This window comes from Pteropus vampyrus, unplaced genomic scaffold (genome assembly GCF_000151845.1).
Source record: "Pteropus vampyrus isolate Shadow unplaced genomic scaffold, Pvam_2.0 Scaffold271, whole genome shotgun sequence".
Classification (NCBI taxonomy): Eukaryota; Metazoa; Chordata; class Mammalia; order Chiroptera; family Pteropodidae; genus Pteropus; species Pteropus vampyrus.
This window is the reverse complement of record NW_011889052.1, coordinates 1,689,264-1,710,446: the sequence shown is the minus strand read 5'-3', so window position 1 is coordinate 1,710,446 and position 21,183 is coordinate 1,689,264. Positions and strand designations below refer to the sequence as shown.

Sequence of the window (21,183 nt, the reverse complement as noted above, 5' to 3'; positions counted from 1 at the left end):
AATATTCAGCTTTCCATCTTAAAATACCATTCCTCGCTAAAAGGAACCAGGTCTGGGGCAGAAAATGTACAAGATGAGTCTGAGACATCTTGTACCTGATAATAGGGAAGTTACCAGACTACAAGGACCACTGACAACTAGAGAGCTAACTTAAAGAGCCTACCTCTGTTAAACTTATATTTTAAAAAATTCTCATTAATCACTTTGGAAGATATGCAATCATCTCATTATTCTGAAAACTAGTAGGGAAATAATCATTTATCTTACCTTTGCAGAACAAACTGTATCTCAGGGTAATCAAGATATAGATGTGAGAAAGTTCTTTATAGATGTATTCCAGCTAACAGATATAGAACACAGGGTAGAATTAGAATATCGCCATTTTGGAATCTTAGTGAAAATAATAGATCTAGGCAACAATCATCAATGACTGCTAAAACCATAAAGTGAAAGGCTGATAAAAAACTTTATAATGGGTAGATCAGGCTGGCAACACAGAGAGACCCAGATCTATTATGAACCTAATGAGATTCAATAGGACCTGACCGGCATTACCAAAGAAGTAAGTACATTTGCCAAAAATATTGAATCTTAATCTGATTAAGCTGCTAGATCTAATGAATAGTTGACAGAAAATGCAGGTGTTAAATATATATGGAGGAATATAATCAGCAAGATCCAGAGAATGGGAAATTCTACAGTTTAAATGACCCCATTTTTTCAAAGCATAAAAGGCAAAAAATAAAAATAAAGAGTGGGAGACTATCGATTAAAATAGATTTATGAGGCACATCAACCAAATACAATGTATTTGTATCCTGAGTTGTAATAAATCAGGGAAATTGAAATACTGATTCACTATTTAATGATATTAAAAAATTGTTAAGTGTGATAATGATATTGTAGTTATGATAAAAAGTCTTATATTTTATAGATATATGTTTTAAATGGATAAAATTATCTAACGTTTGTGCTTTGCTTTACAACAATAGAGATGAGCTGGGGGGCTGGGAAGGGGTACAGACTGACCCTAGGTTGATAATTGTTGAAGCTAGCTGACAGGGACATTCGAATTCATTCATGATCTCTACTTTTATGTTTGAAATTTTCCACGATAAAAAGCTGATAAATGAATAATCAGACTCCTATACTCAATTGCTGACCTGACATCTCTACTTGGATGACTAAGAACCTCAGACTTAACATGACCAAAAACAAGATTATCAGCTTTCCCCTCAAACATCTCTCTCCACCTTCAGTCTTTCTATTCCAGTTGATGGCTACTCCATCGTTCCGGTTATTCACGCCAAAACATAAGAGTCCTCTTCCTTTATTCTCTTTTTTTCATATCTAATCTTTCAGCAAATACTATGGTAATTCCTTCAAAACATATCAAGAATCTGACCACTTCTCATTCCTTCCGCTGTAGGGTTGTCAGATAAAATGTAAGACGCCCAGTTAAATTTGAATTTCCCAAATATTGCATGGGACACACTTGTACTAAAAAAAAATAATTTACCTGAAATTCTAATTTAACTGGGTGTCTTATATTTTTATTTGCTTAATCTGACAACCCTACTCCACTGCCACCAGCTCGGATTACTGTAATGGCCTCCAAACTGGTCTCCTGATTTCACCGATGCCATCTCATACTCTCTTCTCCACAAAGCAGAGTTACTTTAACCTTAAGTCAGATCATATTGCCCCTTTGCTCAAACACTCAACTGCTTCGCCTTACTCAAAATACAAGCCAGAGTTCTTATTATTATCTTCAGTGTCCTCTGCAATCTCCCCTTAGCCTTGCCTCTCTCCCATCTACACTCAATTCCATACCTTTTATGAGGATCCTCACTGTTGCTCTCCCTTGCTGGGCACACACCAGCAGCAGGTCCCTTTCCCATATTGTTCCCTCCACTTGGTTCATTCCTCCCTCAGATATCAGCACAATAGTCCTTATACTTCCTTCAGGTGTTCTCTCAATTGTTTATTCAAAATTGTCACACCTTAACAATCACTATGTCTCGTCCCTGCTATTTCTCCACAGTACATCACCATTCCAATACACTATATATTTTATTAATTTATCTTGTTTTATCTCAGTATGCACACCCAGGCCTACTAGAATGTAATGGTAAGCGCTTTAAGAATAGGAATTTTTGTCTATTTTGTTCACCGCTATATCCCCAGAATCTAGAAACTGTGCCTGGCACATAATAGGCACTCAGAAAATATTCACTGTTAAATCAGTAAAAAATACTTGGGAACTAAATTATGAAAACGTAGCAAAACTTTCCAAGTATCCACAACTTTAAAAATATCTATGATTTGTTTTCAATTATTACATTCCAAGTCCCTAAATCAGCACAGACTTATTACGTATTTTTTAAAAGGAGAGGTGAATTGAAGTAGATATAGGATTCCTGGCTCTCATTTACTTATTTCTTACATAGCCTGAGTATTTTTCTTCCATCCACACTAGAAATTCCTCCTTGTAGAGTCTAGATTTAGGATCTTATACAGTTTTATATACATCACTACAAGACCATTATTTAAGGTCATTATTATTACATCTAGATAATAAATCCTGTTGTCTTCCATTGCTGTTTATGCTGATGGAAAGAAAGTAATTTACACAGCACGTGGCTTGGGATTTAGAATATCACTCCCCAGGTTCCAGATTTAACTTATTCTTAAGAATTTTCTTAAATGTGGTTGAAGAAATTCCATGGTCACATCCTAGACTATGTCTAAGGACCACATGGGGCTTGATCTGCTCAGCCTCAGGTTTATGAAGTAGCAGGCAGTCAGTCATTCTTCAGTAGGACACTAGCCATTCTAAGGTAAATGAAAACTGAAATGCACACATTAAAAACTTTCCAGGGCAGGGTTCCCTCCCCCTCTCATCCTGCAATTCTGTGAAAGGAAGCATAAAAGGAAAGGCGTGAGTGCATGCAAGGAATGAGACGATTTCCACAGGAAGGGCCCTGAAGAGGGTGCCCTAAGGGGCATGGAGTCCCCCAAGTCTGACCCCCGTCTTCAACTCTGAAAATCCTGAGGCCACGGTATGAGGCCTTTTCAGTGCTCCCTCTGCTCCTCCACTCGGTGGCAACAGGACTTTCCCTCAGAACTTGTGGCCCCTCTGGCCTCGACCAGGCCTGCCTAAGCCGTTCTCTCTCATCTTCAGTTTCTTCTTTTCAAGCAGGAGATGTGCTCCCGGCTCCTAGACTAAATCATTCCGACGGCCTTTCCAGCAGCCTCGAAGGGATTTCCGGTAATAATCAAAGACAAATCCCGGTGGGTTTCTCTGGCTTCCCGTTCACCCTGACTTCCGGGGCCGACTCTCCTCCATGCGTCTCCAGTCTCCCGGACTCAAGACTAGGGATGGCAGGCGTGGCCCCTGGAATCTGACGGAAACAGCTCTCGGAGGAAGAGCACAGAAGTCAAGTCTCCTTGGAGAACCGGCGCCGTCTTCCGTCACAGGGAAAGAAAGGGCGGCTAGGACTTCAAGGCAAGGCTCAAATGGAGAGGCCTACGCCCGAGGAAACTCCTCGAGGTCCCCGGGAATCCTGAATCTGTCCGCAAGACCCATTCGGCTCCCCGACTCTCTCCCACCTCCCCCTTCCCATCCTCTTCAAGCGCCCCTGTCCAAACCCCTCCTGCCTCCACCTCTGAGGGCCGCACGCACCAGGACCGCAGCGGTCCGGAGCTGGCTTCCACGCTACTTGGTCCTGTGGAGGCTGCCTAAGCATGCGCGGCCCCGCCCCCAGGGTGTGCTCTGACCAATGGGGATTACACCTCGACCGCCCTGTGCCCGCCCCCACTGTAGCACGTGACAATAGGTTTTTGCTTGTTCTGAAGGTTTCAACGCTGTGATTACTGGCCAGGCCCTCGTGGCCTATTTCCTGCCTCAGCACCACTGCATACCACACCTAACCCACGTACACCTCCTGAGACCTACCTCACAGCAATTATAACAAATGTGGTGGAGGATGTTGATAATAGGAGAGCTTACTCATGTGTGGAGGCAGGAGGTATATGAGAAATCTGTATCTTCCACTCAATTTTGCTGGGAACCTAAAACTGCTCTAAAAAGTAAAATGTATTTTAAAAATAAATTTTAAAAAAAGGCCAAGCAGAGAGACTTGGCATAGCCGTACAATGGAAAACTAAATAAAAAGGAATGCATGATTGATAGGCACGACCTTGACTGAACGACATGGATAATTCTCAAGATAATTATGCTGAGTGAAAGCAGCCAAACACGAAAGAAGACATACTGAATGATTCCATTCATATAAAATTCTAAAAAATGCAAATTAATCTATAGTGACAGAAAGCCAACCAGCAGCTGCCTGAGGCCAATGAGTGCCGTAGAGAAGGATTACAAATAGAAAGAAACTTGAGGATGATGGGTATGTTTACTATATTGATTGTGGTTATGTTTCATAGATATATACATAGACCAAAATATGTCAAATTGTACACTTGTAATATGTGCTGTTTATTGTGTGAAATATACCGAAATACAGCTTCGAAAAATAAAAACATTACAGATAGCTGAAGCTTTACTCTGCCCTCCCTGATACCATTCCCCAGGTGACTTCTATCCTGAATTTGATGCTTCTCATTTCTATGCATGCTATATATTTTTAGTTCATATGTTGTATTTATAAATAATCTAAGAGCATTGTGTGGCATGTTTGTATCATTTTATAAATGGTATACTTGTGCATCTTCTGCAACTTGACTTTTTAACTCACTATTTTTAAGATTTATCTCTGTAGATTCAAGTATCTGTAGCCCACTTACAGTAATTCTAGTATTTCATTGTGTGCCTGTAGGCCAATTTCCTCATTGTCCTGTGGTAAACATTCAGGCTGCTTACAGTTTCCCCCCTATATGGATGCTGCAACGAACCACCTTGTACCTGTGAATACATGTGAGAGGGGATCTCCAGGGTAATTATGCTAGGGTGGACTTTCTGGCTAGTAAGGATTGTGCCGTTGACACTAGCAAGGTCTGAGTGTTTCCTGTTGTTGAACTTTTCATTGGCATATCTTTAGAGGCTGATTGCCAGCTTCTTTTGGCTAGTAAAAGGGATGAACTGTTCACATCCCCGTGCTACTAATAAGAGAGGGAGCCATTAATTTTCCCAAGGGCATTTTGAACGGAATCACGATGTCAAATATTTTCATGTTCCCTCTTTTGCTCCTCTGTTATGCTCTCCTTCATTCAACCCTTGTAACATTCACCTGTCACAATCACTGTTCCCAGTTACCACAAACTCCTGAGAAGAGCCTTATTCTGAAGCCTCTTTAACATTTCTTCTGACTTCAGGGAATGCTTTCTAAATTTATATCCATGGCATTTCGGTTGCACAGTTTTAAAAATTCAGGATTCACCTCTAAATGTTCTTTAATATTTCATCGACTGTGAGTTCATCAGCCTTATGTGTTTCTATATATAAGAACTCTCAGGCTGTTAATGCCGAGGGGCAGATTTCTCTCATGCAGAACTAAAAACAGAGCAGGAAGCACAAAGGGGTAAGCAGGCTAGGCTCTGTCTCAACAATCAACAGCATTGTGCAGTCATAACTTCCCTGTGTCACTAAGCAACAAGAAGGTGACCTCTTGAGAGTCTCTTTCCTCAGACGGTCTCAGGAAGACAAGACGAAAGTTTGCCTTTTCTACTCCATTCCCGGAAAGATGCAAGGTGCTTTAGTAGGCTCCTGGGTAAGAGTGAGCTTTATAGTTAATCCTGGCCACTGGCCCTGGGGTGGTACCTGAAGTTTGAATGAATCATGAGAATAAAGTGAGAAAGCTTTCATCCAGCATCCAGGCTAGTGGAGGACCCAAACCTGCTTACTTCCACTCTGCTATCCTGAGGTCACCCCTGGAGCCTACTTAGTTTTCCTGACACCATGCCCACTTCCATGTGTCCTGGTGTCATGCTAACCAGCTGAGCATCCTAGTCTGCCAGCCGCCCCATTTATTCTCAGACCTGTGCTTGTTTCCCCCAAACTTCTGGAATTTGTATGCTCCTTAGACTGGAACATCTTGCCTGGCCCAGTAAATACTGTCGAACTAAACTGAATAGAGGGCAAGGGCCATTCAACACATAGTAGAAGGATGGACAGTAAAGTTGGATCACCCAAGCCCTCAGTGTGATGAAAAAATAATGGGCTTCCCAGTCATGCTTGGGGTCCCCCCGTGATGGCCGGAGGCTGGCTTGGGACACGTTCTTTCTGCTCAGGGCTATGACCGTAGAGGGACCAGACACACCATCCTCTCCAGGGAGCACTCAGGACAAGGAAGATAGACCACAGGAGTTCAATGGCCAGACATCCACGGAGTGTCTGCCTGAGACATTAGCACAGTACAGCTCCTTCCTTCTTAGACCTCTGATAGATGCTCGTTTCTGTCCTCTGTCAGTCCCCGTCTCTGAAATTCTCTCCAGAAGTTATCCATTGTTGGTAAAGTACTTCTTTTGGAAAGTTCATCCCTTAGCTGTTCCAGTCTCAGAGGTTGCCCTTTGTGCCTCAGTATGGCAGAGAGTGCAGCACGCAGGTGTTCATGACTTTGCAGTGGAAGCAGAAGATGAATCCATTCAATCCTTGCTCCTCGGAGACCTTCGACCTATTTACTAACATTGTGGGGAGGGCAACAAAGGGAACTTCCTCTCAGATCCCCGCTAGATAGTGGCCCTGTTCTCAAAATTGCTCAGTGCTCTGCATCACCCCAACTCAGATGGTCCCCTCCCCTGCTGAAAAGTCTTCCCTTAACTCTCAGAAGAGAACCCATATTCCTGGCCTTGTCCTTTCCTGACCTCACTGCACCTCTCTCCAGCTTGCTAACAATTCTTTAGTCATAAGGCCTCTTTTTTCGTTGTTGTTCTTCCAATGTCTCTCTCTTTCTCTGGCCTCTGAACCTTACAACTGCACAGAATGCTTTGCTGCTGCTCCTCACATGGCTGATTCCTTTTCATGTTCAGGTCCCACCCCCATTGTCATGAGGGGCTGTCCCTGTTTCCTGTCACTCTTGATCTGGTCATCAGGCTATTTCTTCCCTGACCCTTTTCGCTGTGCCTGACTCCCCCACAGAAGGAAGGTTCATAGGAACAAGGATCTTTCTGTCTTTTCGCTGCTGTCTCACCAGCCCATATTAGGACCTTACTAAAAAAGAGAGAGGGAGGGAGAGGGAGGGAGAGAGGCAGGGAGAGAGAGAGAGAGAGAAGAAAGAGAGAGGGAGGGAGGGAGAGGAGAGGAGAGGAAGGAAGGAAGGAAGGAAGGAAGGAAGGAAGGAAGGAAGGAAGGAAGGAAAAGAACCCCTTCCTCACACACACATGACCCTCCCAGGTGGGCCAGCACGGCAGGGGCCAACTATTCTAATGATGAATGGGAGACACCTCTTCACAGGACCCTCTCCCTCTTCAGATTTATTATATTCTTTCAGGAACACCCAGGAGAGTCTTCCAGCCTGGGGGCCCCAAGGTCTGGGACCCAGGGTTAGGATTTGGGTAGGATTTACCCATATACCTGCCTTATTATAGCACAGCAATGGCTTCTATGGGCACTACAGAGGCCAATTCAAGAGTGACAGTGCTCGAGAATACCGCCTTGCCGCCAAGCCCCAGCCTCCGGCAGTGTTCCTGCAGCGATGTCAGGTACAAGGCAGCCCTGGGGACAGCTGTGATGGCTGAGCCAGTTTCTGCTCCTCTCACCCCCCAAGAGTATCATCTTTAGCCCTACTGCAGCTAGACCGACACCTGGGGCCAGCCTACCCCCAGGGACATGCATGAGGCTGGCCCCTCTTACCTGAAATGTCAGATCTTCCCCCTACAGACAGAGTGGGGAGTAGCCAATAGCAGGATGGATGATTTTGCTCAATGCTCCTTTTAGATGGAAGAAGGGTCAGGGCCCAGGTGGGGTGGGTGGCCATGGAGAAAGAGCCTCCAGAACCCAGGAAGTAAGACTTGAGTTTTGCCTACGACTGCCCTTAAACTCAGATTCCTTGATGCCATGAAAGCCCATGGTCTAGCCCACACTCAGCCTCATAGCCCAGGGACTCAGGAGCGAGTGAGTGGGAGGTCTCTTCTGGGCAAGGAAACAGCATGGAAAGTGGCTGGGCACTCACCCTCAGGCCTGGGCACTGGGGACTGGAAAGGAATGATAGCAGAAGTGGCCGGGAGTGGCTGGAACAGGCTTCTTGAGAATAGGAAAGGGAGGCAGGGCCCCAGGCCTGGAGACAAGGAGGGGGCACCGGATATCAGTTGGGCTCTAAGAGGAAAATGCCGACTGGAAAGAGAAGAATTTAGGAGGACCAAGTGTGGGGGCCTCTGGGGAAGGCAGTCAGTCTCATAGGTTGCTAACAACCAAGGGGACAAGGGGAAGGCATGGCTGCTAGAACTCAGAAGGACAGAGTGGTATGGAGAGGGCCACCTTGACAGGAGTGGTGATCTTGAGTGGAAAGACACAGTCAGGTGGGGGCTGGCCTGGGCAGGAGCCAGGAGAAGAAAATCCTCTTACCTTGGTCCCTCTCTCTCCTCCCAGGGCTTCCCAGTGGCCAAAAGGAAGGCAGCCTGGAGAGAAGTGTACTTATATTAGCCTCCCGGGCAAGAGCAGGGTAGAGGAGGGCTGAGAGGGACTTGGAGGGGTGCCTGGAACATGCTCTGCCCACTGCAGCTTCTTGCTTCCTAGCCGTTAGCCTGGTCCTACTTGATCTGCCGTCTGAATTCTCCAGGATTGCTTTCTCAGGCCAAGAGCAGAGATCTGGAGGCTGCCATGCTGTGGAGCCTGAACTTCCTTAGTATTCCCAGTTGAAAGGGCTGCCTGGCACTGCCTACTGAGCCAGGCCCAAATGCAGCTCCAGGCCACCTCCCCTGTGAGAGTGATGGGGTCTAAGAAGTACAGGGACAGATGTAACCCAGGGACTTCCTGCTGGGTGTTTGTAGTAGCCCTCAGTGGCAGTTCTCATCCCTAAGACCAGAACATTCTCAATCTGTCCCTCAGGGATAGAGTAGGGGACATGTTTTTGTTGAAGACTTGCTACATAAAGCTTCTATGAATGTTATCAGCAGCCCCAAACAGCATGATCTGTGTGCACTGGGCTCAGGTTGTATAAATGCCAAATCTCGTAGCTTTTTCTAGGTCTAGAGCTGTTTTAATTAGTGGGATCGTTCAGGGAAGGTGCACATTTTACTTTCTTATTAGCTCAGAGATACCAGGTTTCTGCTGGTTGGTTGCAGCTATTATTGTTGAAAACCTTTCCAAGACGTGGCATCCACTTTCCTTAGTTTGGGACAGGTAGAAATTTTGTGTGTCCTTCAGATACAAGAAAAAAAATTTTTCTAAACCAGCTTATTTCTGACTTTTACCTGCCTGATTCTTGGGAAATGTAATCCTGGTCCTGTTTGTTCTTGAGGTCAGACTAGAGTCTTGGGGGATCTTGTTGGGGGCAGATCTTTCACTGGTGGTGTGCCATAATGGCTGTGTCCCTGCCACCACCCCCCACTGGTCCCCGCCATGCCTCAGACTGCCACAGAGGTTTCTCTCTCAGCACCCCATGACTGCAGACTGCCCAGCCTTCATGGGGCCCTTAGCCCTCCCACATGCGAACACCGGCCCCCTCCAGGAAACCTGCCCCTCCTCCAAGCCCTCTTCATCTGGAACCCTTGCCCAAGCCCCACCTGCTCAGAGACTGCAAGATTTTTACCACCTCGGTGTAAAAGGAGCCCTGGATGTTTTAGAAGCAAAGATGTAGGTGAAATTCTCCTCAGGGGCCAAATACTCAGAACTGCCTGGGTGGAGAGAAAATGACTGTGCTTCTTAACCAGGCTCCCACAGCTGTGAGAACAAAACTCTAGTCAGTGGGAGTCAATAGAGTATCCTGCCACGGTGAGAATAGTGAGTTTCCAGAGTCAGCTGCCTTCCAAATAAAGTATCACAGTCCAGGGCTGTGTACGATTCTACAGCTGAGGATAGAAATGGGGAAGAATTTGTGGGTCAATTGGAACTCGCCCTAGACCCTCAGATTTTTTTAATTGACATTTTTAGAGATGATTGTAGATTCATAAGCAGTTGTAAGAAATAATAGAGATTCCTTCTACATTTTGCCCAGTTTCCCCCAAAGGGCACATCGTGCAAAGCTGCAGTGTAATGTCACAACCAGGACCTCGACACTGATGCAGTCCACCTAGCTCATTCAGATTTCCCCAGTTTTACGTGTCTTTATTTGTAAGTGTGTATATTAAGACCTATGAATTTTTATCACCTGTATAGGTTTGTGTATCCGCCACCACAATCAAGACACTGACCAACATCACAAGGATCTGTGGTGCTGCCTTTTTATGACCACACCCAGCAGCCTCCTGCCCCTCCACTCTCCCCTGTCCCTAAACCCTGGCAATTACCAATCTCTCCTCCATTTCTAAAATCTCGTCACTTAAAAATTTGTCATATAAATGGAGTGATACAGCATACAACCTTTAGAGATTGGCTTTTCTCGTTCAGCACAATTTCCTAAAGATTCATCCAGGCTTGTATGTATCATTCCTTTCCATTATTGAGTAGTAGTCTATGGTATGTATGTACCAATTTGTTTAACCATTCACCTACTAAAAGATATCTGGGCTGATTCCAGTTTGGTGCTCTTACAAATAAAGCTGCTATGACTATTTGAGTACAGGTTTTGGGTGAACATAAATTTCTGTTTGGGGGATAAATGCCCAGGAGTGCAATTGCTGAGTCATATAGTAGTTGGATGTTTAGTTTTTTAAAAAACTGCTGAACTGTTTTCCAGAGTAGCTGTACCATTTCACATTCCCACCAGCAATGCATAAGGGATTCAGTATCTCTGCATCCTCACCAGCATTTGGTGTTATCTCTGTTTTTTACTTTAGCCATTCTGATTGATGTGTTGTGATATCTCATTCTGGTTTTCATTTGCATTTCTCTAATATTCAATGATGGTGAACATCTTTTCATGCGTTATTTGCCATTCGTATATCCTCTTTGGTGAATTGGACCAGGGGAAGCAGTGGCCATGCTGAGGAGCGGTCCAACCCTGGGTATATATTGAAGGAAGTATCAACAGGATTTCCTGGCACTTTGGATGTAGGGTGTGAAAAAAAGAATCAGGAGGATTCCAAGGTGTTTGGATGGATCTAGCGGCCATGACTGAGCTGGGGGAGGCTATAGGTGGATTGGGTTTGGGGAATGATTCAGAGCTCAGTCATGTGTTTGAGATGCGCATTAGATATTTGATTACTGAGTCCAGCATTCAGGAGCGAGCTTGAGCTTGAGAGAGAGAAATTTCAGTTTCCTGGTAGTATTTAGAGTCAAGAGCTTCGGTTGCTGATGAGGGAGTAAGTATGGGGGCCTGATGTAAAACTTGAACCACTGCCCCCTAGATGGCAGGATATCCTGGAAGATGCTTCAGCCCCTTCCTCATTCGGTGGGCACAGAGGCTTCTGTTTGGGGGACGAGTGCGAGGATGAGACGTCCTAGAAGTGAGGTGTTGCTTTAATTCGTATCTGCCCTTTCAGGGTATTGGCAGTTTAACGGTTTGCGGGGGATGGCTCCTGGCATCTTCCCTCCATTATGGGCCATGAAGTAGTATCTTGGGGGCAGGTAAGCCTTATTTTCCCCCATTAACTTCTTTCTCATTCTTTCAAGGAGCCCGCGAAGCAACACTTCTTCTCCAAGCATGACAACCGCACTTCCTTCGACAAAGTGAGTGCTGGGGAGAGGAGAGTGGGCGGGCCCCCAGACTAGGTTGATACTGAGGTGGGATGGAGGGGATGAGACATTGTGGGGAGGGAGAGCTCCGTATACAGACAGAGGAGTGTGTCTTCCTGACAACCTCTCTCCTATGGGAAATAGCCCATTCCCCAAACGGAAGTACCTCTGCTTTAGTTTCCTCCGCCAGCTTGCCTGACAACGTGCAAATCCCCTGGGAGCCACTAACTTTCCAGGGGCTTCACCCTGGAATAGAAAGCATGGCTGCGGAGGCAGGCTGAAAAGGTTGGGGTACGGGCCAGGGAGGCCTGGCACAAGCCAGGCATCACCAAGCAGGCTTAGGTTTAGGAGGCGCCTAAGGCCATGCGTGGTGCTGAGACTGTGGGCCAAGGGCCCGTACCGTTGAGGAGGGCCCCTACTGCCTGCTGCAGGGGATCGGAAGGCGGAAAGACATGGAGCACCTGTGGCAGCGACACACCTTCCTGCGCTGGGCACCCTGTGAGCTGGAGTTCCGCCAGCAGCGGCCTCTTGAATCTTCCTACCAGGCCAATTTCCGGTCAGGACCAGAACTCGATGACCTCCCTCAGCGCCTTGTCCACTTTGTGCAGATCCAGCCTCCTCAAGCCAGCACCACCTACCAGCAGAACTACTGCCAGCCATCCCGGGGTGGCCATTGTGGCAGCACTAACGTGAGACCCCAGTCCCCCCTCACCAGCACACTGCCTAACCTCCCAGGGATCCCCAAACCCAAGCTGCTGCAGCATTATCTCCACGCTGGGGTCTCCGAGTGTCTAAACTGGTCCAGAGCATTAAACAAGAATGACTGACACAGTGGCCTGCCTGTGCTTGCAGCCTAAAAGGTCCCAGAGGCCGGAGAGCAGTAAGGCACTGCCAGGCCCTATGCCTGGCTCCTATGGTGCTTGCACCCATAGTGCCTGGGTGTTGGGTAGGGGAGGTGCTGCCCTGGGAGCCCTGCCACTGACTGAGAAGGGGTAAGGCCTATAGGAGGCTAAGGGTCTAGGAAGGTTACCATGGCCACAGCGGATGGGTTCCAGGACCCCAGATCCATGCCTGCAGCAAACCCAGCTGTGAGCCCTTTGCTCTAAGTGTGGCTGCAAGGAAAACAGAGTCAACGGCCCCTACAGGTAGGTAGGCAGCAAAGACTGGAGGAGGAGGCCGAGGGCTGGCAGCTTTGCTTTCTCTGGGAGGCCACCACCTCTAGGGGCCTGGAGGACTGCCACACAGTTCTACTTAAGAGACAGCTTCCCCACAGTTGCAGCAGAGGGAGACTGCCTGGCCACAGCCCCCTGTTGGACAGCCCCTCCATATGGAGGTGAGCAGAAGCTTGCGGAAATGCTGTGAGACACACACCTGAAGGACATCCTGGCCCTGTGGTGTTTTGTTGTAGTTTTCTGCGCTCTTCTCTGGTCATCCTGTGAGTGCCCTCTCTAACACCCAGGACAGTGGGGGACAGTGGGCACCCTATATCACCAAAAGAAAAGCTGAGGCTTAGGAGGGGCAGAACACTTCGGTGACAGAGGCAAGATCCAAAAGGCTCCTTTGGACCCTCCTCATTCCTTGGAGAACTGAGGCCCCCAAAGGAGGGCCAGGGGCTATAGGGGCGACCCAGGAGTCCACGCCAGGGACCAAACATCAGATTTTAGCAGCACTTTTACTCCCACATCTGAACTCCCTGGGTCCTCACAACAGCCCTGTGAGGTAGGTAGGGCAGGAAAGTTTCAGAGATCCCCATTTAAAGATGAGGATGCTGAGGCACAGAGAGGTGAAATGACTGGCCTAACGTCACTCACATAGCCAGCGGTGTAAAGGGCCAAAAACCAACATCCCTTCGGCCCTCCGAGATTCCCTCTTCCACTCTTCCATTCCTTCTGTGTCCTCCACCCTCCCTGAACTCTCCTGGGCTCACAGGGGCCTTCGAGGCAGGCTGGCAGCTAGGATTTTTCAGGAATAGTCATTGGGGTGGGCCTGGTCAACTCCAGGTAGGCACTGACCCTGAGGGGCATGAGGCCAGCTCTCCCCTCCCCCCACTTCCCCTTCAGACAGAGGGCCCAGCAGGTTCCAGAGCAAGGGTAGAGCCAGGCATGGTCTATGAATGAATGGGGGTAAAGGTGGTGGAAGCGTTTGCACGTCCTACGCTAAAAACAAAGCCCCCCCCCAAGTCCCCGAGGCAGTGTCTCAAGTTCCCATGCCTGTGCCTCCTTCATCTCACAGAGCCACAGTGAGCTTCCTTAGCAGCACAAGGAGCCACAGACATCTGCCTCTGGCACCGAGCTGCTTCAGTAGACAAGGTCCCGTCAGGCATTCAGACCCCATCACACAGACGCAGAGCCTCCACAGCTTGGCTGGGACCCTGGGCTACACCCCCGATGACAAACAGCCGGGGCCCAGCCTGCAGACTAGAACAGGAGCAACGGGCTGTTGGCATGGCAGGCAGCGCCTCCCAGCGCCGCCGTGCGAGGCTGAAGCCCTCCACAGAGCCCAGCGGGCATGGCTGGTTTCCTGCAAGAAGGAGACAGAGGTTGTCAAGGGCATAGGCTGCAGGGGCTCTAGCTCTTTTGCTTCCTGAGCCCAGAGTATGGCCCGGCAGGCGTCACCCCAGGATGCGCTATCAGTGCCTTACTACTCATTGGCCCCACTCATCATTTGTTCATTTATTCATTCTGATTTCCATTTGTCCATTCATTCAGTGGTCATTTGTCCTGTTCCTGTCTCCTAGGCCCCTGCTGGTATAAAGTCCTGAGTCAGGTGCTGAGGATACCCCAAGAGCTGGGCCATGCAGACCACACCCCACCACAGATTGGGAAAGGGAAGCTCACAAAGCCCTGAACCCTGGAGGGCCTAGAGAAGGGCAGGAGATGGTACCGCTCCTTCCTGTCTTGGACTCCCCTCCCATCCCTAGACCCACAGAGACTCACCGAGGCCCCCAATAGCCACGATGTGGCCCCCAAAGGAGCCAACCACAAAGTCGGCCCTCTTATCCCTCATGCGCAGGCCACGAGGCAGCTTGGTCCAGGACCCTGCAGGAGAGGGGAGGTCAGATCTGGCTCCCCACGCTGCGCCCCTCCATCCCATGGAGAGCGGGAAGATAGCCCAGGCCAGCCACTGCTCACCATGCTCCAGGTCGAACATCTCCACAGTGTTGACAAAGTGTGGGCGGGAGTAGAAATTGTGGGGCCCGGGCTGCTGCAGGCCACCCAGACTAAAGACGCTGCCTTCGGCCATGGCGCAGCCGGCAAAGGCTCGGCGGCTGGGCAGGCTTGGGTGCCGGGTCCAGGTACGGGCCTCCAGATCAAAGGCCTCAAAAGCAGTCACTGGGAGCTTGCCCTGGCGGCCCCCTGCCAATGGAATTGGGGCACCTGGGAGGGAGCCTAGGGGTCCTGGCAGGCTCCTCCTTCACCAAGTTTGTTGAGCCTTCACCACTGCCCACCTCAGCCACCCATACCCAGCTGTGTGCACACCAGAGCCTGAATCTACCACCCCTCGGATCCTCAGGCACTAGGGTTTGGTTTTCCAGCCCCAGCAGGGCCACCAAAGGTCAGAGCCTCTGAGCAAGCCTGGCTCACCCCAACAAAGCTTCTCTTGTCCTGCCATCCCGGCCTAAGCCTGATCCTAGCTAACCACGGGGATAGGTGCTTCTGGACTTCGAGCCCCTTTCCCACATCCCCCAGGCCCTTACCCAGGACATAGATCTTATTCCCATGCAGGAAGGTGGAGGCCCCGTAGCAGGGTGTGGGCATGGAGGGTAGTGAAAGCCAGCAGTCCTGCCGGGGCTCATACACTCGAACCTGGGCCTGGGGCGTCGTGTCTGGGCCCATTCCTCCAAGAGCATACACCATACCATCTGCATAGAAAAGAGTAATTTAGACTGTACCCTGACCTGGCCAGGGTGCCCCACCCTGACAGCTGCCTTGGTCAGGCCTGAGGGTGGCTAGGGACCCATGTGTTTGTGGTACCCATCCCCAGCAGCAGAAATCTTCCTATCTGCCTGCCTGGAGCGGGGGAGGGGAGAGCTAGGATTCCTGCTCTGGCCAGGGCCCCTCCAAGTGAAGAGCAGGAGGCAGCAGATCTAATTATAATCCGTCTCCGTCTCCCTGGAGACGCTATGGTAACCAAGTCTGGCATCCAAGCAGAACCAGACCTGGTCAGACCTGGAGGCCACAAGGTGGGGGCTGCCCTGGAAGAAGAAGGGTGGAGAATGGTTTAAGTCAGGGTGGAGGGCACATGGTGATCTGCTCAGCACGAAGCTCAGATGGGGAGGGCCTCTAGGAATCAGCTGGAGTTGGGATGCAGGCCACAAACCTTCTGCCCAAGAGCCAGGCCAGCACCTCTGTACCCCACCTTTTCACTAGAGTAGGTTCTTGCCCTCTTATGCCCTCAGGGTCAGCTAGGGGCATGTCTGGGGACCTTGGGGATATAAGACAGTCAGCTGGGGGCTTCCATGGCAACTGTCTCCAAGCCACTTGGCCTTTGTCCATCTCAGGCTCCCTGGTGTGTGTGTGGGGAACAATCTAAGCACTTGCCCGGCTCTGAGCCAAGGCCTTGCTCCCCTCCCCCACCCCCAGACTATTTATAATCATGGGAGTCATTGGGCCACCACTCTTTGTCTCTTAGAGAAGAGGAATGGATGGGGCAGGGAAGTGGCTGGGGCCTCCCATCAAGCTGGAGGCCAGCCTGGGCTCTGCCTCCCTCCTCACAGTTGGAAAAGGCAGCTAAGGCTGCTGCTGGCCCAGTTCAGAGCTACATCGAGGAGGGTACAGGAGGGTTAGGAGGCAAAGTCAAGGCACCCAGGCAAAATTTATAGCTCTTATCCAATCTCTGAGGGTAAGGGGCCAAGTCAGAAAAGAAAGGAGGGTACTGAGGCACCTGAGGGTCCTTCCTTGGGATGCCACTCACCTCTCTCCACAGTCGCAATGCCCATGGCTGCCTGAGGGAGGGTGGCTCGACGCTCCCAGCGGCCCTCGTCGGCCAGGAAGGCCTCCACAGCAGCAACTGGGCTTTGGCTCTCATCCACACCGCCCACCACGAGCACCTGCTTGCCCAGCACCACAGCAGCTGCACCAGCCCGGGAAGTGGGCAGGGGCGCCAGTGCCAGCCATGTATGTGAGGCCATGTCCAGTGTCTCAGCAGTGTCCAGGGGCAGTCCAGCCTGGCCACAGCCCCCCAACACTAGCAGGTGCCCATCCTGGTATGCCACTGTGCTATACACCCGGCAGGTGGGCATGGGTGGGAACACCTGCCAAGCAAAGGCCCGGCTACCTCCTGTAGCCATGGCGTTCACCTCCAGTGGCAGGCCATGCTATCTGCTCAGACTGCAGGTGCCACTGATGAAAGCCTCATCTTGGCTCTACAAGGGCTACATGGGGGTGTCAGACCAGTCCAGAAAACTCTCTACCTGGAGAGGAGAGGTGAAACAAAGGGTCAGGGCACTGACCAGCCCTCAGAGTACAGATGAGCAGCATGTAGCTGGGGGCAGAGTTAGACCAAAATCACTGGTGGGAAAAACAGGAGGACCCACCCCGGCTGGCTAGCACACCACCATGGAGGCCCGCCAGGAGTGGGCAGGAGGGCAGACTCCCAGATACCCAGGCAATCCCTCCTCCATTCCTATGGGGCATATGGGATTCTCCTCCTATCCCCTGCTCTCACCTAAGAGCTTCCCGTCCTATCTAGATCTAGGTAAGGTGATGAGGATGGGACTCTCCACCCCAGCCCCCTTTCTTTCCCCTCACAGTCCTCACCCTGGTGCTCTGCGTGAGTGGGGTCCTACTGTACCCTCCCCCTTACTGGCTTCCAGTGTGCCTTGGGCAGCACCAGAGTCTCCCACCTGCTGCCAGGGATCAAACTCCAGGGCATCCTTACAAACCCTTTGGGAGCCACAGAGTTCATCCATTCCCACCAGCAAAAGGCCAAGATCAAGGCTTTTGGCACTGGAAAGGGAAAGGCTGGACGCCAGGGTCCCACATTCCCCTTTGAGGTCTACCCTCAGGGGTTCGCCCATGCCAGGTCTCCAGAGGCCAGCCTTCTTGGTGCCCAGAATGGGGGAGGGGGATGATTTTGTGATCCTATGAGCCCAGGGTCCCAGGGTCCAAGGAGTTTCCAGTAGGAATGCGCAGCTGGACTTTTAGGTCCCCTCACAGCAAATCCAAGTTCCCCAGTCTACCCCTTCCCGCGGGGCCCACACTCCTGGGACCCCAGGCACGAGGGCCCCCAACCCCAAACTTCTATCTCTAGGGAGGAGCAGGGGATGGGGGGAGGGCGTCGGGGGGCGGGTCCGGACAAGCGCGCTTGGGGTTCTACACCCCGCGCCCCAAACTTCCCCTGAGCGCGGCTCCGCGGGACTCACCGGCCGGGGCTCCGGCGCCGCCGGGGCGCGGGGTCCGCCGTTCCGGCTCCGCTGGTGCCGGCTCTGGCTGGGGCTGGGGCTGAGGCCGGGCTCCGGCGGGGCTCCGGCTCGGCTCTGGCGCGGGGCGGGGCTGGACGGGGTCCGCCCCTCGTCCCCCCTCCCGACTCGGGTAAACCTTCCCCCCCACTCCCCCCCACCTTAACCCTGCACCTGCCGTGGCTGAAGCAGGGCGCGCCGACCCGTGGTTACAGGCAAACGAGCGAACAGACAGACGGACATGTGGACACTGGGCCTTCCCAGAATTTAGGGTCCGACCTCGGGCGGGGGTAGAAATGAGGCAACAGTGAGCAACACACACGTATATGGTGTGTGTGTGTTGGGGGGTGGTTCTGAGCTAGACTCAGCCTGAGAGCATCCGCGGCGGGGGGGTCGGGCCAGCAGAACCTGGGAGCTTGAGGGGCCAGCGTCTGCCCAGTAAGGCTGAGCGCAGATGAGCCCAACCACAGGCTTCGCTGCGACGCCCCCTGGAGGCCACTTGGGGTGTGGCCTGGGCTACTCTGGTGGGGCGGTGTCTGGGGTCGCCCTTCCCCAGGCAAAGAGCAAGGCACAGAATATGTCTTACGGTGTACATTGAAGCTACCGGGGGTTGTCGGAGCAGTCAGTGCCAGCCTCGGTACCTGACAAGCCCTTCCACAGGCCTGAGTGGGAGGAGTTCTAGGGAGGAAGGTAGCTCTGAGCAGATGAACTTGAAGAGTCAGAGGCCAGGGGGGGTCTTCCAGACTGGTGACTCTGGACTCATTCTGTAGGGCCTAAAGCCTGGAGTATTCTGGGATCCGAGATACTTTGTGACTATCCATCTTCAGGGTCTTGGGCCTGCCTCTAGCCAACTAAGGGGTCAGGCAAGAGCAAGTTAGTGTGACAGAGGGTTACCTACCTCAGACCCAGACCCAGACCCATCTTCTGAATATTCAGAGCACTGGCTAAGTCTGTGAGCTGGTGAAGCATTCGTACAGGTCAGTGGTCATCTATGAGAAGAAGTCTCGCTACTATCTTGTCCCTCTTTCATGGACAGTGTCTGCCTCAATTTCCCTAGAACCACACCTGGAGACAAAGATGTAAGTGCACAGTTCATGTTAAGGAGATGAGACCCTTAAGTGCCAGCAGAGGAGTGGCAAAGAGACAGGGGAAGCAGCCAATAAAGAATGTGTCATCAAGCAAGTTACCACTCTGGGCAACCTGGACCAAACCCTGCTGGGGACTCTGGGAGCCAGTGTAGAACATGGGCCTCACATTCTTGTTCCCCGCTCAGAGCAAGGGTTGCCAAGGTTCTTTCTCAGATCTCCATCAGTCATGAGAGCTGCTTGGGGTCATTAATTACCTAGCTCATCTGACTTCTGGCCTGCCCAGAGTATGGGCAGAGCCTTGTCCATGACCAGAAAGAGAATTCAGCCCCTTTCAGGAGCTGGCAGTTGAAGTTGGAGGGCCTGTATGGAAATGGTGGTGCCAAGGCTGTTTCCAGATCCTGGTTTAGAAGGCTTCCATCCTCCCACTCCACTCTGCCCCAGCCTTACTTTTCACTGAGGGCACTGGTTACTTCCCCCTCCGGGTGTTCACACTGCCCTACAGATCCACTCACATTTCCCACTATTCCCTTTTCAGGCCCCTTCCCCTCTCCTTTCTAACAATTAAACACTCAAAAGCCTCCTACCTTTAGATACCTCCCAGCTCCCCAATTCCCTCGTCTCTTCTTCCTCCCCTCCAGTCAAACTCTGAAAGCCATCTTCTCTTTCTACTGCCTTGATATCTGCCACCTTATGTCTGCTGTCACTGCTCCCTCAAAACTGCTCTTGCAGAAGTCACCATGGAACACCAGAGAGCTAAAACTAGGGGGTCCCTGTGGTTTTGTCTTAACTGAAATGTTGTGGCATCTTCAAAGTTTTACCCTTGTGACTTCTGCTTCCTCCTGCTGATGTCTTGCCTCTCTCTCTGTCTTTTATAGGCCTTGCTTTCTTTCCTCCCCCAAGAAGTGGATCCTCAAGATCTGGCCCTGGCTTTTCCCCTTGGCACACAGACTCCCCCCTGGGTGGTCTCTCCTGGGCCACTGGCCTCAGTCACATCTAGATCTCCACAAGATCTCTCTGCTCAGGTGAATACAGGTCTAGAGTCCATCACTCAGGGCTATAAAATATGCCAAAGGGAGAGCAAGGATTGGATCTTGGGATGACGCTGTGCTCTCTCCCAACCTCATCCTGTCTGATCCCAGTTACACCTATAGGGTCACCATCCACCAAAGTCCAAGTTAAGTTAGACTCTGCTCTGATGAATGCTCCCAGAGAGTCCCATCTGGGCCATACTGGGCACCCAGAGGCAGAAGGATCAGCCTCTCCTCAGGGAGCTAGGTACCTCATGACCCTTACCCCTAACCTCTATCATCCCCACCGTGTCTGGAAAGGACAGAGCCCAGGGATGAACCTACCCATCGTGGTCTCCCATTCTGCACTGATCTCTTGGCTGGACACCAACCAGAGAGGGATCCCTTTTTAAGAACACACCTAGGTCATGCCATTCCTGGAAGCTTTCATGGAAGTGGCTTCTGTTTACACAGCCCTGGTCCCACCTGCATACACAGGCCAACACTGCTGGCTTTGGAGAAGTTGTGGAAGACAACTGGGGCAGAAGCTGAGGCTGAATTGGTCCTGAGAGTGAACAGCTAATCCTCAACCATGGATGGGCAGAGACAGGGCTCACCCACAGATGGGGACTGAGAGTGCTAAGGTGGGACTTTCTGATTATACCTCCTGAAACTCTGGCCCTTGGGACGCTAACTTTCCCTTCTTTCTACCAGGACAGAAGGCTGGAAGCACTGACCCCAGAGGAACAGGAGAATTTGCATTTCTTGCTAGACACTTTGGCTACATTTCAAGGCACTAAGGATCCCACCATCAGTGCTTCCCCTAGGAAGCTCAGGGGAACCAGATGAGGCCTAGGGTAGGGTTGGTGTTTCTCTTTAGGGGTTCCCAGACCACTCCATATAGGCAGAAAAATGTAGAGCAGCCTGAGTCCCCTGAAGTCAGATGGGGAGGGA

At 50.8% G+C, this 21,183-nt stretch overlaps 2 protein-coding genes across 4 annotated transcripts; one reads left to right on the top strand and one right to left on the bottom strand.

The window, feature by feature from the left end:
- The first annotated feature begins 5,629 nt into the window (after positions 1-5,629).
- Positions 5,630-12,561, top strand: CUNH3orf84 (chromosome unknown C3orf84 homolog). Its single transcript, XM_011375415.1, has 4 exons — positions 5,630-5,732; positions 7,549-7,662; positions 11,672-11,728; positions 12,145-12,561. The coding sequence occupies exons 1-4, from the start codon at positions 5,706-5,708 to the stop codon at positions 12,559-12,561; spliced, it is 615 nt and encodes a 204-aa protein (XP_011373717.1). The 5' UTR covers positions 5,630-5,705.
- Positions 12,562-13,387: 826 nt separating this feature from the next.
- On the bottom strand, positions 13,388-18,580 carry KLHDC8B (kelch domain containing 8B). 3 transcript variants are annotated; one of them, XM_023520553.1, is made up of 6 exons: positions 18,309-18,580; positions 16,649-17,147; positions 15,432-15,596; positions 14,866-15,090; positions 14,671-14,772; positions 13,388-14,254 (listed from the first exon to the last, which is right to left on the bottom strand). In XM_023520553.1, the coding sequence occupies exons 2-6, from the start codon at positions 17,022-17,024 to the stop codon at positions 14,058-14,060; spliced, it is 1,065 nt and encodes a 354-aa protein (XP_023376321.1). In that variant the 5' UTR covers positions 17,025-17,147; positions 18,309-18,580; the 3' UTR covers positions 13,388-14,057. The 3 variants fall into 3 exon arrangements, with proteins under 3 accessions (XP_023376321.1, XP_011373716.1, XP_023376322.1); XM_011375414.2 differs by lacking the exon at positions 18,309-18,580 and adding an exon at positions 18,099-18,243; XM_023520554.1 differs by lacking the exon at positions 18,309-18,580 and having other exon boundaries at positions 16,649-17,976.
- Between the last annotated feature and the right edge of the window lie 2,603 nt (positions 18,581-21,183).

What these genes read in the sequence shown, in the direction of transcription:
- CUNH3orf84 (XM_011375415.1), top strand. Translation starts at nt 5,706, where the DNA reads ATGCAAGGTGCTTTAGTAGGCTCCTGG. An exon ending in TGTTCCTGCAGCGATGTCAG is followed by an intron (nt 7,663 to 11,671) that starts GTACAAGGCAGC and finishes CATTCTTTCAAG; the next exon opens with GAGCCCGCGAAGCAACACTT. An exon ending in ACCGCACTTCCTTCGACAAA is followed by an intron (nt 11,729 to 12,144) that starts GTGAGTGCTGGG and finishes ACCGTTGAGGAG; the next exon opens with GGCCCCTACTGCCTGCTGCA.
- KLHDC8B (XM_023520553.1), bottom strand. Translation starts at nt 17,024, where the DNA reads ATGGCTACAGGAGGTAGCCGGGCCTTTGCTTGGCAGGTGTTCCCACCC. An exon ending in GAATAAGATCTATGTCCTGG is followed by an intron (nt 15,091 to 15,431) that starts GTAAGGGCCTGG and finishes TTCCATTGGCAG; the next exon opens with GGGGCCGCCAGGGCAAGCTC. An exon ending in CGTGGCTATTGGGGGCCTCG is followed by an intron (nt 14,255 to 14,670) that starts GTGAGTCTCTGT and finishes TCCTTCTTGCAG; the next exon opens with GAAACCAGCCATGCCCGCTG.